The sequence below is a fragment of the Coenobita brevimanus genome, chromosome 47 (genome assembly GCF_032717465.1).
Source record: "Coenobita brevimanus isolate Jiangsu-jjx chromosome 47, ASM3271746v2, whole genome shotgun sequence".
NCBI classification, from domain to species: Eukaryota; Metazoa; Arthropoda; class Malacostraca; order Decapoda; family Coenobitidae; genus Coenobita; species Coenobita brevimanus.
This window is the reverse complement of record NC_137000.1, coordinates 27,138,770-27,152,983: the sequence shown is the minus strand read 5'-3', so window position 1 is coordinate 27,152,983 and position 14,214 is coordinate 27,138,770. Positions and strand designations below refer to the sequence as shown.

Below are 14,214 nucleotides of genomic sequence, written 5' to 3'. Positions count from 1 at the left end.
GTTATACGTATAGTGTACCGCACGCAACACATCCTTCATCCTATGCACACACACAGTCGACCGCCTACATTTATCCCCTCGGTAGTATATCCTGATGTCTTTAGGTCATATATGTGCTATACTCCTTTTACTCTAACTTGGCCTGAAATTGGATCAGTAACGTACAAGACGGTAAAAAGGTGTAATATGTTAAACAAATCGCTAAGGAAGTGATACTGCAAAATCTCCCATGCCGCCCAGAACACTGCCGTCTGTCTCCTCGTAAAACCTCCCCAGAATCGGTGGAAGTATCTCTATCCAAACTAGCCTTGGTGTTTTGGAGGGTCTCACGCGTTTTATGACGTCACTGTCTGTGTTCAGGCCTCCATTGATGATAAAGTCGAAACCTTCATACACCTATTGACATGCAACACATTCCTAACCCTTCCTCCCCTCCCCCTTAAAAAAAAAAAAAAAAAAAAAAAAAAAAAAAAATCGCTCGTAAGACTAGTGGCGGACGCTGGAGACGTCCATTTGCAAGTTTATGTCAGTGTTAGTCACGACCAAGGTATAAAATTCACATGCCGTGGTCACTGCTATCTCAAGTTGTTCTATGCTTTCTTCCAGACATTTTCAAGGACGTTCACGTATGTCATCGTTAGCACATGCCTAGGAAGCTCAGCTACATTTATATCCGAGAACGTCACTGTGTTCTCAGGTTCTTCCACGCTTTTATTTGCAGACATTTCCAAACACATTCACATATCTTTCAGCGGTAGCACACACTGTACTTGGGAAGCTTCGCCTATGTTTGAGACCGAGTAAGCGGCTGTGACAGAATTTACTAATATGGCGAATGACGAGTTTTTTGAGCTACGTTACTAAAATAATAATAGTTGTAGTAAGAACAAATAAACCAGGCTTGTTTCGTGGCTTAGACCCTCGGCATGACTGTTTCTGAATGTGGCTGTGTGTTGAACTGCAAGTAACCCATATCTAAACTCTTTCTCCCGTGAATGATGTGTGTGGGCGGGATTATGTTCTTCACTAATCCTCTTATCTGTGTGATGTCTTACATGGATTATTCAGATGTGATAAACTATATGTACTGTGTCCCCACCAATGTTGTCTATGCTAGGTTTGCTGATCTCACGTAAACTCTTCCTTGATTATTATTTTGTTCCCATCAGATGTTATTTACTATATATGTCCGTCCCGTTAGCTTTGACTGATCCCCTCACGCCTATGTTTCATTAATGTTGTATTTTATGATACTGGAAATGTTGTGTGCGTCCTGTAGGGCTGCACGCCAGTACTCGTAGTTACAGAGGCCGGCCACTCCACCACCTTGATTTCAGCTCTACCCGACTCGTCCAGACTTCAACCATGACTGTGGACCGTGTTTTTGTCGACTTTGAAGGATGTCTGGCACTTCTATCTTAGCTTTGAATGATGCTGGTACTAAGCTTTGAAAGATCTGGCGCCTCTTCCTTAGCGATTTATTTTCTGTACCACACCTTACTGTTCTCTTGTATGCCATTTAAGTCTTCTTGACATCGGCATAGATTACATAAATAACCTGCAAAAAATTAATACCAAGGTCTTTGAAGAAAAGGTGCTAGGGATCCTTCTGAGCCGGGGAATACTATATTGTGTAAGTGATGGTGCTTGAAGGATGAATATAAGCCAGATCACGTTAGCTTCCCCAGAGAGGCATATCCATCATCTGTTACCTGACACCCAGCTTTGGTATGTCAATCAGGATGGACATCATGATTAACCATTTTGGTCTTAAGTGTTTTTATAAAATCCTTTCTAAGCCAGGAAGAACGGGCCAAAGAGCAAAGATTTTGGCCAAGTTTAGGCGAGTCTGGTAAAAGAATTATATCATGGCACTGAAATTGTGTTTATTGTAAAGATGTAACAGTGTAGGCCCGGCTTGGACCCTCTTCAGGTAAGGGGATCCAAGTGGGGCCAAGACTGTCGTGTCTTCACAACAAATACGACTCTTTGATATCATTTCCGAGTCGGGTAGAGCTACAAGCAAGATAATGAAGCTGTCCCGCCTTCTACGCTACTGGCAGTCAGACACCCACTCTCTCACTGCCCCTCCCCTCCTCACCCCCTCACTCACGCCTGTACTCACGCCCTTCACGTTGACTCACACTCTCTCTCCCTCACGTCACCTTTCCGACAGACGCTCCCTCCGCCTGCGTTTCCACCGACCGTCCATGCAAGAGGCATCGATAAGACTGTTCAGGAAAGAGTGGCTGTCGGGACTGTTCATTTTTGCCTTTCCTTTCTACTGTTATTTTACCTCATTTTTTCAACTTCTGTTTTCGTTTTGCCTGGGATGATGAAGATGATAATGATGATGATGATGGTGAAGATGATGGTTGATCCCGTATCTTGTAAAAGGCTCTCTCTTTTATGCATGTTAAGATTACAGTATCAGTTAAGCAAGCATTCGTCTCACTTTTATCTCATTCGCTTTGCGCACCACGTAATACAAAATATTCAGTCATTGCAAACTGCACGTGTTGAATAACTTGCAGACCAACACCAGGCCGAAGATGCACGAAGTGTTTTAAGGTGCCTTCATCCTCTTAGAGGGGTGTTTTTCATACAGGATGGACGATGTGAGGAATAAACTTCAGCCACCGTCCCCATTCTTCCTGTATTGAAGAGCATTCAGAGAACCTTTCAGCCATATTCTTAAAACAGATTATTACAAAGACGCACGCACCCCACATATTTTTGACACAGACTTGTGAAACCCAATGTGTTTAGCTTGTCATGCTGCTGCAGAATGCTTTCTGCAACGTGGCATGCAGGCTAAACACATTTTGCAAACATCTGTTCCATTAATCGCTGTCAGAAAATGTCGACTTGTATGCACTTCACCGAATCAGTTTAAAGAATGTGGCCAGTATTTATTGAAGCATTTTAGCATCTTAGGTCATGAAAGTAAAGCTTCATGCATTGCTTGGCGCTTAGTGATGTCATGGTGGTTTGTAAAAAAAAAAAAAGAAAAAAAAAAAAAAAAAGCTCAGATTCAGGTTGTGATCTGAGTCGCTGGGTGTTGTCTGCAAGTTAGTTAGGCCCCTCCTGTTGCCCCGTATTGCAGGTACATAGAAGGACCCATGAAATATTGCCTCATTATCCAGAATTTCCAGAGAACCATGTTTCCTTTACACGGTATAATTGGCAGCATTATGATAAGTTACACGTTCATTTTTATGTAATTCATTATATTTTTAGACTTTATGTTATTTCAATTATTTCATGAGTCGCCAAATATATATATACTGTAAAATCCTTTTAGTTAGCCCCACTCTGTCACAGTAGTAAGTTGATTTCCCCTCCCTCTACCCCTCAGTTTGCATCACTCCAATCACCCTCTCCTTTCTCTTTCTCTCCCTCTCTTTACCTGTTCAGTGCTTTGGTGTTTCTGCCTGTGTTGCGTCTCCCAGTACTTGTCCAAAAGCTAATTCTTTGTGTTGTGATGCTGTGTTGCAGAGTACTTGTGACGCCTGGCATCTGTTCAGTGTTACCTTGTCTGTGATACTGTGTCGTGTGCATAAAAATTACGGTTATTATTTGTAGATAAGTTAAAGGTAACCTTAAATCATGCTGTGATATGCCAGCGTTATTATTACTTTTTGCGCAGATATATACAGAATCAGAATCCATCTTATACTAGGTGAAAAAATTTGAAGTTTAACTCAGGACGATTTAGGCTAGTCGACCTTTTATAGTGTGGTTTTCTCTAATGCGCCATTTTCTTTATTATGATATATTTTTAAGGGGAGACTAAATAAGGCTATGCTAAGCTCATGTTAATGGTATTTTTAATATCAGTATTTTAGTATTTTAGCTATCCTTCCTCGGGTAGTGGTGTTCTATTATCGGAGCGAGAACAATGTTTTCCATAGCAGGAGGTTTATGATATGTATCAGTGTAAGTTATTGTGTTACGTTGTGTTTGACCAGTTTCATTTAATGTACCGTAGAGTTGTTCCAACCTCTAGGCTATATATTGACCAAATTATGTAATTGATACCGGCCTAATGTATGGCCCGGCCTCCACTATAGGTGGAGGAAGTCTTGAAACGAATGTAATTGATCTGAGCGCCCCAAAATCTTTAATAGGACATTCTTGTTTATATGTGTGTTATATTACGATTGTCATATCTTTTTGCTCAGTTTTGTATTACCATTCTTAATATTACAATTGCTGGCTCGGAATGTCGAAAATTTCATTGTTATCCAAGAACTGTACTTCATTCAAGCCACGTCATTCTGCTGGCTTGATGCTTAGCATTGTTTTCGCCCCGTCTCCTTGCATGTTTATACCCACATTTGTCTCTATACTGTATGATATATACGTTGAATTTCATTGTTTCTTTTTTCATTTATTGTTATGGTTCGTTCAGTATGAAATATAAATTAAGTTTTCTACGTTAAAGTCAGCATCCAGTATCAATAAGAAGCGTATAAGCATGATCACGATGCCTTAACAGAAAGCTTTCACCTGAGGGCATTAGGCTGTGGATGGTTATAATGTAAGGTGACAGGTGCTTTGAATATCATCTCAGGCCAGTGAAAGACGTTACAGAAATAATCGCAGCTTCAGTAGAGTTGCCGAGAGTGTCACCAACCAGAAGCACACGCACTCCCCCCTCCCCATCACCCCAGCACAGCACACTAGCTCAGCACACTAGATACTCCTTCCTAGTGTGTCTCCCCATAGGTCCCTCCTTCGCCCTCTTACTTTCTCTGTGCCGTATTGTCGTAAATTTAGGAGGCCTTCAACCACGTCTTCCTTAACGATTTAATTTGCATAATACACCTTCTGTTCTCCTGTGTGTTATATATTTGTAATACCAAATAGGCTACATAAATAACACACAGAGGAATAAAGTGCCGAATGCAAAAATAAAACTCGTTAGGAAGAGGAGCCAGAGAGCCTTCTAAACCATTGAGAACACGACTCTTTATCTCATGGTTGGGCAGATAGGTACCTTACTCAGCCGTGCCCGCCGATTTCAGGCACCCTCCCATCTTCCTTTGTGTGATAGATTTATGCCACATCCGTGTTTCTTAACTTTGAGGGGTATTTTCACAGAAACTAATGGAACTGGCACTTATATTTCCCCTTCCCATTAAATACTACCTCCATAAGTATTTCGTCCTGCCTTAAAATACTTCCATCTCTTCAGTATTGCCCCCCCCCCCACCTGTGTGATTCAGTATTTCCCTCCTGTGATTCAGTATTTCCCCCCCTGTGATTATTTCCTCCCCCTTCATTATTTCACCTCTCCAACTAAGTCATATATTTGTTCCACTGTGCCTGGTATCTGTGTCCATCGTGTGTGCTAACAGTCGTACGAAGACGCCCTTACTGTAGCGAAGATATGATTAATTCTAAGTCTTGAGCGTTCAGGGTCACCACATAACGGTCGCTGATCCACGCCACTTAGTTCCTTATAATGACCTTCTTTTTCCCCTCCTCCCCCCATCCTACCCTCCTCTTCCTTCGTCGCCTCCTGCAGTAAGAACGGGGCGCCTCCACTCCGCCGCGCTGCCAGCATCGACTCTCTCGTGGACGCCAGCACAGGGAACGTCAGCGGAGGGGCTAGCAACAATAACAACAATAATAGCAAGTCCTCGGCTCTAAGCTCTACGAAGTCCAATGGCCACCTGCGGTCCTACCTGCCCGTCTCCCCAGCGCTTTACAAACGACCCAGCTTTAAGTTCGACAAGGCGTCCACGTCCACAGGTAAGTTTTGCATCCTTTTCTTGCCCTTGTCTATAAAGTGTACAGATGAGGGCTTGAATATCGATCCACTTTTTAGCTGAAATATTTTGCAGTTCATTCACAGTATTTTGAAGAGTTGGTTGGACACGGAAGATCGTATTTTCGTGTTTCTAAAGTCATTGATCATTGTCTCATTAATTGTCGTAATGAAGTGATTCGATGGTAATTTCCGCAACTGTACAGTCAAAAAAAAAAAAAAAAAAAAAAAAAAAAAAATGAAGGACCGAGACCTGTGTTCAGTGAAATTAGACTTGAGTAATATCCATATATGTATTTCATGTAATTATGAGTAAATGCAAATTCAGTTTGGTGTCAGAACATTTGTTATAAAAAATATACGGTTATTGAAATAGGTCATACAGTAGCCAGAGTATTTCGGAGCACAGCAGGTGTCTCGGTCCCATTTTGTTGCATACTTAGTGTCGTCGCCTCTGTTTCTCCTCTGAATTACATGTGAATTTTATTACTGTACATCTACATTTTTTTTTTTCTGGCCTTTAAAATTTTGGCTGCGATATGTCTCTTGGCTTATGTTACTGCCTTAAAATACCACGTCCAGGTAAGTGATTAAATTGTGCCGTTATGGAGGTTGGTGAGATGCCAGGACGAGCGTATCTGAAAAATTTAATATCCCAGAAACACTCTCATGTTGGAATGCCATGACGTGAGGATGATAATGAGAGTCTATTGGCTCAAAGGTGCGCTGATTGGGATTACGTGCACTCTAATGGGGTGTTGTGGAAGATGAAATGGTTTATCATATCTGTTGTTTGTGAGTGTTTTTTGCAACAGACTGTATCATATTTGGTGGGGTAGAATGACCTAAAAAAGTAATAAAAAATTCGATAGTTGCGTCTATGATTTTACAAGTGGTTTATAAGTGTTTTGATGCAGACTCCTTCTGTTTTTTCTGAATGTTGAATGCTCTAAAAAAATTGGGTAGTTACGTTTGCTATTTAAAATGGGTTGACTCATAAGTGCTTTGGTCCATACGTAATTTTCTTGGAGTCGGTACCTCTATAAAAAATTGGTTAGTCCCATCTGTTACTTAAAAGTGATCGATTTGCAAGTGTTTTGGTGGAGAATCAAACTTTTCTATGGAACTTGAATGTTCTAAGAAATATGAAAAATTACGTATGTGATAAGTGAATAGTTTGGAAATATTACCTTTGGAGAGTTAATGTTACGAAGTTGGGTCGTTATATATGTATGGTAAGAGACTGACGTAGAGGTTTAATACTTCTCTTATTATAAGAGAATCTTTTAGAAGTGTTTTAGTACGATATAAATTTTGCTTGTAGTGTAATGCTGTCGTAGTGTTACCAAATTGTGACTGAGATTGGCGGGGTATTGATAATCACGGGACGCGTACCTTACTGGGGTGTTGCTAGGAGAGACGGAGGGAGGGAGGGAGGGAAGGAAAGGAGGATGGAGCAGGGAGGGGGAAAGAGGGAAGGAGGGAAAGGAGAAGAGCAACAGAATGAAAGGAAAAGAACCGAGAAAGGTAAGAAAGGAATGAAAGATGGGAGGTTGGGAAGAGGAGGGTAGGAGAGAAGAGGGACTTGGGATGATAGGAGAAATAGGGAGAGGGAAGCGGGAGAAATCGTGGGATGACAGAATGAAAGGAAAGGAGAAGGAAGGTGTAGTGCATCGACGAAAAAGAGAGAGAGAGAGAGAGAGAGAGGAGCTGAAGGGAGTGAAGGACAGGCGCGGATGAAAGGAGAAGAGAAGGGAGAGAGAGTAGGAAGAAAATCGTGTACATTGTGCAGGAAATCGAGAAGGATAATTATAATGGTAGAGACCCACTAGAGAGCAACACGTGCCTACTTTGCTGTTATTGTTATTATTATTATTATTATTATTATTATTATTATTATTATTGCTGTTGTTGTTGTTGGGGAAATTTTTGAAGTAAGTCTTTTTGCTCATACTGGTCAACCTACAACGCTCACCTCTACTTACTGTAATACCCACACTATTCCTACACACACACACACACACACACACACACACACACACACACACACACACACACACACACACACACACACACACACACACACACACACACACACACACACACACACACACACACACACACACAGTATTTCCTCCATTGCGTAAAAAAAAAAACTCTCTTTACTTTTTTTTTAAATTCCTTTGTCCTTTATCTCCTGCATTTTTTTTTATTTTCATTATTTCACCTTGTCCAATACTCCTCCTCTCCATTATTTTTTTCTCATTATTCTCATTTCCTCATCATTTCTTTTCCTTTTATTATCCTTCCACAGGTTTTTACTTTTATTCCAACTGCTCTCTAAATATTTCGCATACAATCCCTTCTTATTCCTCCCTTTTCTCTTCTTCAACCCTTCTTCATCCCAGTTTTGTCTCTTCTTCATCTCTCCCTCTCTCTCCTATCACCCCCCCCCCCAGTCTCTGTGTCTCCTTCTTGCTTTACTATCATCATCCTTCAGCATGTAGAGTTAGATCTCGTAGTCATAGTTAGCTGTGTAACAAACAGCCTCGAAAGGACCATACGGTCTGTTGCTGTTTCCTTTCCTTTGTACACACACTCTCTCTCTCTCTCTCTCTCTCTCTCTCTCTCTCTCTCTCACCACTATACTGTCTCCCTCACCCCTCCCTCATACCCCCTTCCAGCTAATCTCATAAACTGAGATCTGTAATAACTCAATAACACCCCCTCCCCTCCCCTCCGTTTTCCCCCCTCCCCCTCCCCCTCCTCTCGTATATTATCCTTGTATCGACGCCTTCATCATCCTGTCGATTCCGTTCCCCCACCCCCTCCCCTCCATCTCCTCCCCCCTCACCCCCACCAACTCCCCTTCCTGCCCCTCCCTAAATGAGTCACTGATATGCGCCGATCCATTGCACTGGTTATTATTATTATTATTATTATTATTATTATTATTACTACTACTACTACTACTACTACAGTTATTATGATGATGATGGTTATTATTATTATTATTATTATTATTATTATTATTATTATTATAATATTATTACTACTACTACTACTACTTTCATTACTACTACTACTACTACTATTACTTATCCCTGCTAAAGGATTTTCTTCACATAACCCATGCAATACGATGGTCTTTTTCCACGTTATATTCTCAATCACCAGACGCTTTGACTCAACACAGGAGATATTTTTGGACCCTGAGATGCTTTAGTGTTCAATTTCTCCCTGGACGGTAATTTTTTGCGATTAGGAAGCTTACTGACACCTCTTCCTTTCCGATTTATTTCCGATTCTGCTTTGCTCTCAATTCCTGTGTGTAATGCGACCTATATCAGTATTAAAAAGATATAAGAAGCAAAGAGGATATTAATGGGTAGTTTGCAAAATAAATCGCCGAGGAAGAGGTGTTACGTAGTCTCCTTATCAAGAATACAGACGTCTTCTTAAAGCTGAAAAAAATCGTCTGGAGTTAGCGAGGAAATCTCATTAAAACACGTCACCGGAATGAAGGGGTTGAGAGAGAGAGAGAGAGAGAGAGAGACTCCTGGCATTGGTTAACCCCGCCTCTCGAATATTTACCTGAGAGTATTTGCGTTTGTCAGTCTGTTGAACTTTCTCGATATTGGGATAGGGGTTAATGGTTTCACTCCAGTACTGCGTCATATTATTTCGTTCTTGTCGTCTCCTGGTCCTTTTACTCTGTACAGGTGAGACTTTGCCAACGAGGTGATTAGGTGTGACCTTAATTAACCTCGTGATTAGTGCGGATCCTGTAATTAATAAAACTAAAGATGGTTTGATTAAGGTGAAGCACGTCATTGGAGTGAGGTGGTTGGGTCAGTACATCCTCTCTCTCATCGTGTTTATGTTAACTTGATTATTTTTACCGACGAAATCTCTCTTACATAACAAATATCACCCATCTCATCCCGGTCTTCTCTTCCCCATCCCTTTCTCATCCTCGTATCTCCTCATCATCTTCCTATCCCCGCCTCTTCTCTCCCTCCATTACACTCGACAGATCTCCAAGTTACCTCCTTCCCCCTCCTACCCCTCCCCCACTACCTCTTCCCCTTCTCCACATCACCTAGGGTCTCAGTACAACCCTGCCGTCACTCCGTGGCAGCTCTCGGCCGCATCACACCCACCTACCGCCCTCCACACACCCACGCCCACACTTCATCTCGCTCCCCGCCCACCCACGCCAACACCCATACTCTCGCCCTCCGCCCTCTTTGTAACCTGGATTTCGTTTTTTTTTCTTCTTCTTCTTATTCGCGTCTTCAGAGCGACGAAATCCTGTATCGGAAATTTGCAGCGCTTGTGAATTTTGGCGTCTGGTGTAGTTACTCTGAAGTTTTTCGAATTTTACGCCTTTTGTGGATTTCGGCGTCTGATGAAGGAGATAGGAGGTCCGAAATGGTTTTTGCATCATTGACGTTTGGGCGTTGTGAACGGTGTATTTAGCGAAAGATAAGCTGACTTTTTTTTTTTTTTGGCAGTAATGACGCAATTCGTTCCTGTTAGCCCACTCACATCGACGGACTCCTCCTGTGTCGAATGAGACCGGGTAGCGGATGCCAGAAGAAATTGTTCAAAAAATCGTGCGGAAGAGATTATGGGAGACTGCTTCTGGCCCCCATCATTGCAGGGTCCTTTTTCTGCGCTGAAGAAAATCGCCAGGCGTTAGCAGTAATGCATAAATTAATCATTGTACTAAAGGGGTGACAGCATATGGAAAAGAAAGTATTGATGGTGTTTAAGTGAACAGTTCTTAACGCTTGGACTAGTAGCATCTTTTCCTCCCAACTAGTTATAAGAAAGGCCATGTTAATCATGAATAAAATAAGAAAATTTGAAGGTGAGTTAAGCAAAATATGTTGCTAAGGAAAAGCTTCTAGAGACTCTCTTAGGCCCACGAGAACACAGCCATAAGACAGCACCAAAGACATTAGGTTCAAAAGTCCCCCTGTAACTCCACGTTTGAGCTATAGAAGTCTCGTATAGTGCAGGGTTTCTAGTTTGAGCTGCTACCCTCTCACCACATAAGGAGTAAAGTGTGAAAGTTGTAGAAACTGGCAACGGTGGTCTAAACAACATTCGAGAGGTAAATTGTAGTCCATTTATTTTAACTTGTCAAAACTGAGCCACTCCCCCGACTTTAATACTGAGCCGTGATTGGATTGGGAAGTGCGATGTAGACACTGGCACTAGAAATCAAGTATAATGAAAAGTGAGCCATAGTTTTGCCTTCCCTGTTATATTATCAACCATTCAGCTGCAGAGAGGGTGGGGCATCTTCCTTCTAAAGCTTATAACGAGCTAAGGTAACAAATTAGCTTTCCCACACACCACAGCAAAGTTATAATGCACTGAGATCACCCAGCGCAAGATTTGGCCCCCTTCAACACGAGAGGCATCCCTGAGCTGAATAAATACCGTCTGTCAGCAAGAATAAAATAATACAGGACACCATCGCAGTGACCAAGTGAGTGCACATTGCCTCCAAACCCATCACCACTGTAGGCCTCATCCAAGTTTAACAAAATCGTCGGAGGTTAAGAAGTAAACACCGGTCAGTACATTATTGTGCAGTAATGAAGCGATAAAAAATAAATAGAAGTAGAAAGTGATCAGGTGTTAATGGAGACAGTTTCTTACCTCCACACCTCAGTACACTCCTAAGCTTAACACAATCGTCTGAAGTCAGCAAGTAACAGTTGATAAAGGCGTCATTCTGGAAAATTTTGTAGAATTTGACCATGTGCTGACGTCTCCTGATCTCCACGTCTGAGCTAAATGACCCCTTATGACAGGCCAGCCACCGCAACTCGGCGTCTCCACCACACCTCCTCCACTTCCACCTCCACCACAGTCGCCTCCCGCACCACTATGCTCATCTCCACCCTACGAGCCTACCTGTGCCCGGCCAACGTGGGTCCCATGAGGCTTATCCTCCTCTACATCAACTTCATCTACGCCGTCCTCGTCATCTCCGTCGTCATCATCATTGGCCTCAAGTACCGCCAGACTCAACCCCAGCCCGCCGAAGAAGTGGATCTGTTTTACAACCCTGTGTACTGAGATGGTGATGGGAGGCTGAAAATATACTACTACTACTACTACTACAAATAATAATAATTAATAATAAAAATAATAATAATAATAATAATACGTGAATCACCGCAAGAGTAAAATTGGTCATCAGTCTCCAGGGTTTATTTGATTAAGCTTATTTTATTACCCTGATTACCAAGCTGCCCGAGGGAGGCTGCAAAAAAATAAACGCATTCGGAATAGGCTATATGCTTAAACCGCCGTAGGGCAGAAGTGAGAAGCGTGAACGTTGACAGGCAGACCAAAGAAGACTTAGGACGAGGTCATAGAGTGTGACCTCAGGGATAAGAACTGAACAGAGAGACTGACAGAGATCGAGCAGCGTGGAGAGTCCCTATTCGGTGATCAAGGCAGGCGCATGGAAGCATTTTGGACCCTTTATAAACGAAATTAATGGAAATGAATGATCACAAGTAAATAGCTCTCTCCTTAATATGACAGCCGTTTCTCTAGAACAGTATTCAGGGACATGCAATCTTTCAGCATCCAGACACACACCACCATGAAAACACGTTAATGAAATAAAATACCTACAGAAGAATAACCTTTCGGAAGTGATGAATAAAGGAGTCTTCGTAAACGGGAGTCGCTTATCAGGTATTTTCCAGTAACGTCATAATTTCTAAGCATCCAAGCGCGCACCTCCACGGTACTGTAAAAATAAGATATAATACAGACAGTAGAATGACCTCTCGTGAGTAGTAATAATAATTAAAAAAAAAATCCATAAACGAAACTGTCGCTTGTTTGAGAAGGCCTTCAGGAACGTTAAGACCTCTGCACCCAGACCCACACCACGGCAGTACAACAAGGATATAAATGCATGAATAAACAATGATCTGTCGGAAGTGAAAGAAGGCCTCAAAATCGTGTCAGATATTACTCCAGGACGTTATTCAGAAACATCATCGTTTTACAACTTCCAGGCGCACACCTTCCTCGACAAAAGAGTAATTACGTAGGGAAAAATGGCCACACGTCTCCGATCCCTCCTCAACATGGAGTTCACGCCTCCGTCCGGGCTGTGCAACGAGCTGCTCCTGCTGCTGGTGCTGCTGGTGTGTGTCCTGGTGTGCGCCGTCACCATGTGGAGCCTCACGCACACCGCCATTATCCTCATCTTCAGGACGCCTAGCAACCCACCACATCCACCTGTCACCTGGGCGCCGTATTGAAAACTCCTTGAATCCTGGCGACGTCCTATTTAGCTTAATCTTGCTGCCACCAGATAATTTTATTTAACTTAGGAAAGGCGTCTCACACTGGAGGGGTTTATTAATGCTATATCTAACCCCTTCAATTTGAAGTCTAAGCTGAATAAAATCGTCAAGAGATGGTAAGAATAGGATGGAAAAGACACCTTAGGGGTCAGTGACGAAATCACCGGAATCCGATGGCGATTTCGTGTTACGCTCTTTCTGCTGTCAGGCGATTTTATTCTGCCGAAGAGAGGCTTTGTGAAGTAGAAGGGTAACCTTTCCAATACAGCCGTCGTTCACTAATCACTACCATGATACTCTCCTAAGTTCAGTGTAATTATGTGGAGGCAGCAAGACTAGAAAGTAAGGGGTATATTGGCCAGGTGTTTGCCATGTAATTAATTCTTCTATGACAAGAGGTTACAGTTAATCCCTTCAGACTCTCAGACGATTTTACTCAGCTCAGGAAGGATCTTTTGTGGCGATAGGTTTACTGAAGGCGATACCCATCCCCTTCAGTCCAAAAATCGCTCTGGACCTGAATAAAATCGTCTGGAGAACTAAGGGGAAAATATAGAGGACGTAATTGTAGCAAAAAAGTAGTTAAGATTCCTGTCGTGGTTAGAGGGTTTATCGAAACTGTTTATAATCCTTTGACGATGAGAGAGCATTCTTAAAGAATAAAATCGTCTGACGGTAGCAAGAATAATATAGCTGATTTCTTGGGTCATTGAAAGGAATAAAGTCCTTTAACTCCCTTCACTTCAAGGCCTAAGACGAAATAAGATGGTCGAGACAGCCAGAGTAAAAAAGAAGGAATTTATGAATGGTGTATTTAGCCCTTTCACTACAAGAGGTCTCCCCTTAATTGATCAAAATCGCCTGGCGGTTGTAAGAATATGAAAAAGACATTGGGCTGAAGGGGTTAATTGACATGGGTGGATAGAGTTCTTGGGAGGGTATAGTTTGAAAAAATGGTATCAGTATATGAAAATGTTTATTTAGAAGATGCAATACTTTCTGCTCGACTTAGACCCTCTCCAGGTGAGGGGGAGGGAGGGGAGATAGGAAGGATGGGGAGGGGGGAAGGAGGGGAAATAGGAATGT

At 42.2% G+C, this 14,214-nt stretch overlaps 1 protein-coding gene across 1 annotated transcript in view; it reads left to right on the top strand.

The window, feature by feature from the left end:
* Nucleotides 1-14,214, top strand: part of wake (ankyrin repeat and fibronectin type III domain containing protein wide awake) — a 569,524-nt gene that overhangs the window by 416,978 nt on the left and 138,332 nt on the right. Inside the window, exon 9 of the mRNA XM_080271688.1 lies at nt 5,534-5,764. Within this exon, the coding sequence (XP_080127814.1) occupies nt 5,534-5,764 (231 nt within the window). The remainder of the gene's footprint in view (nt 1-5,533; nt 5,765-14,214) is intronic.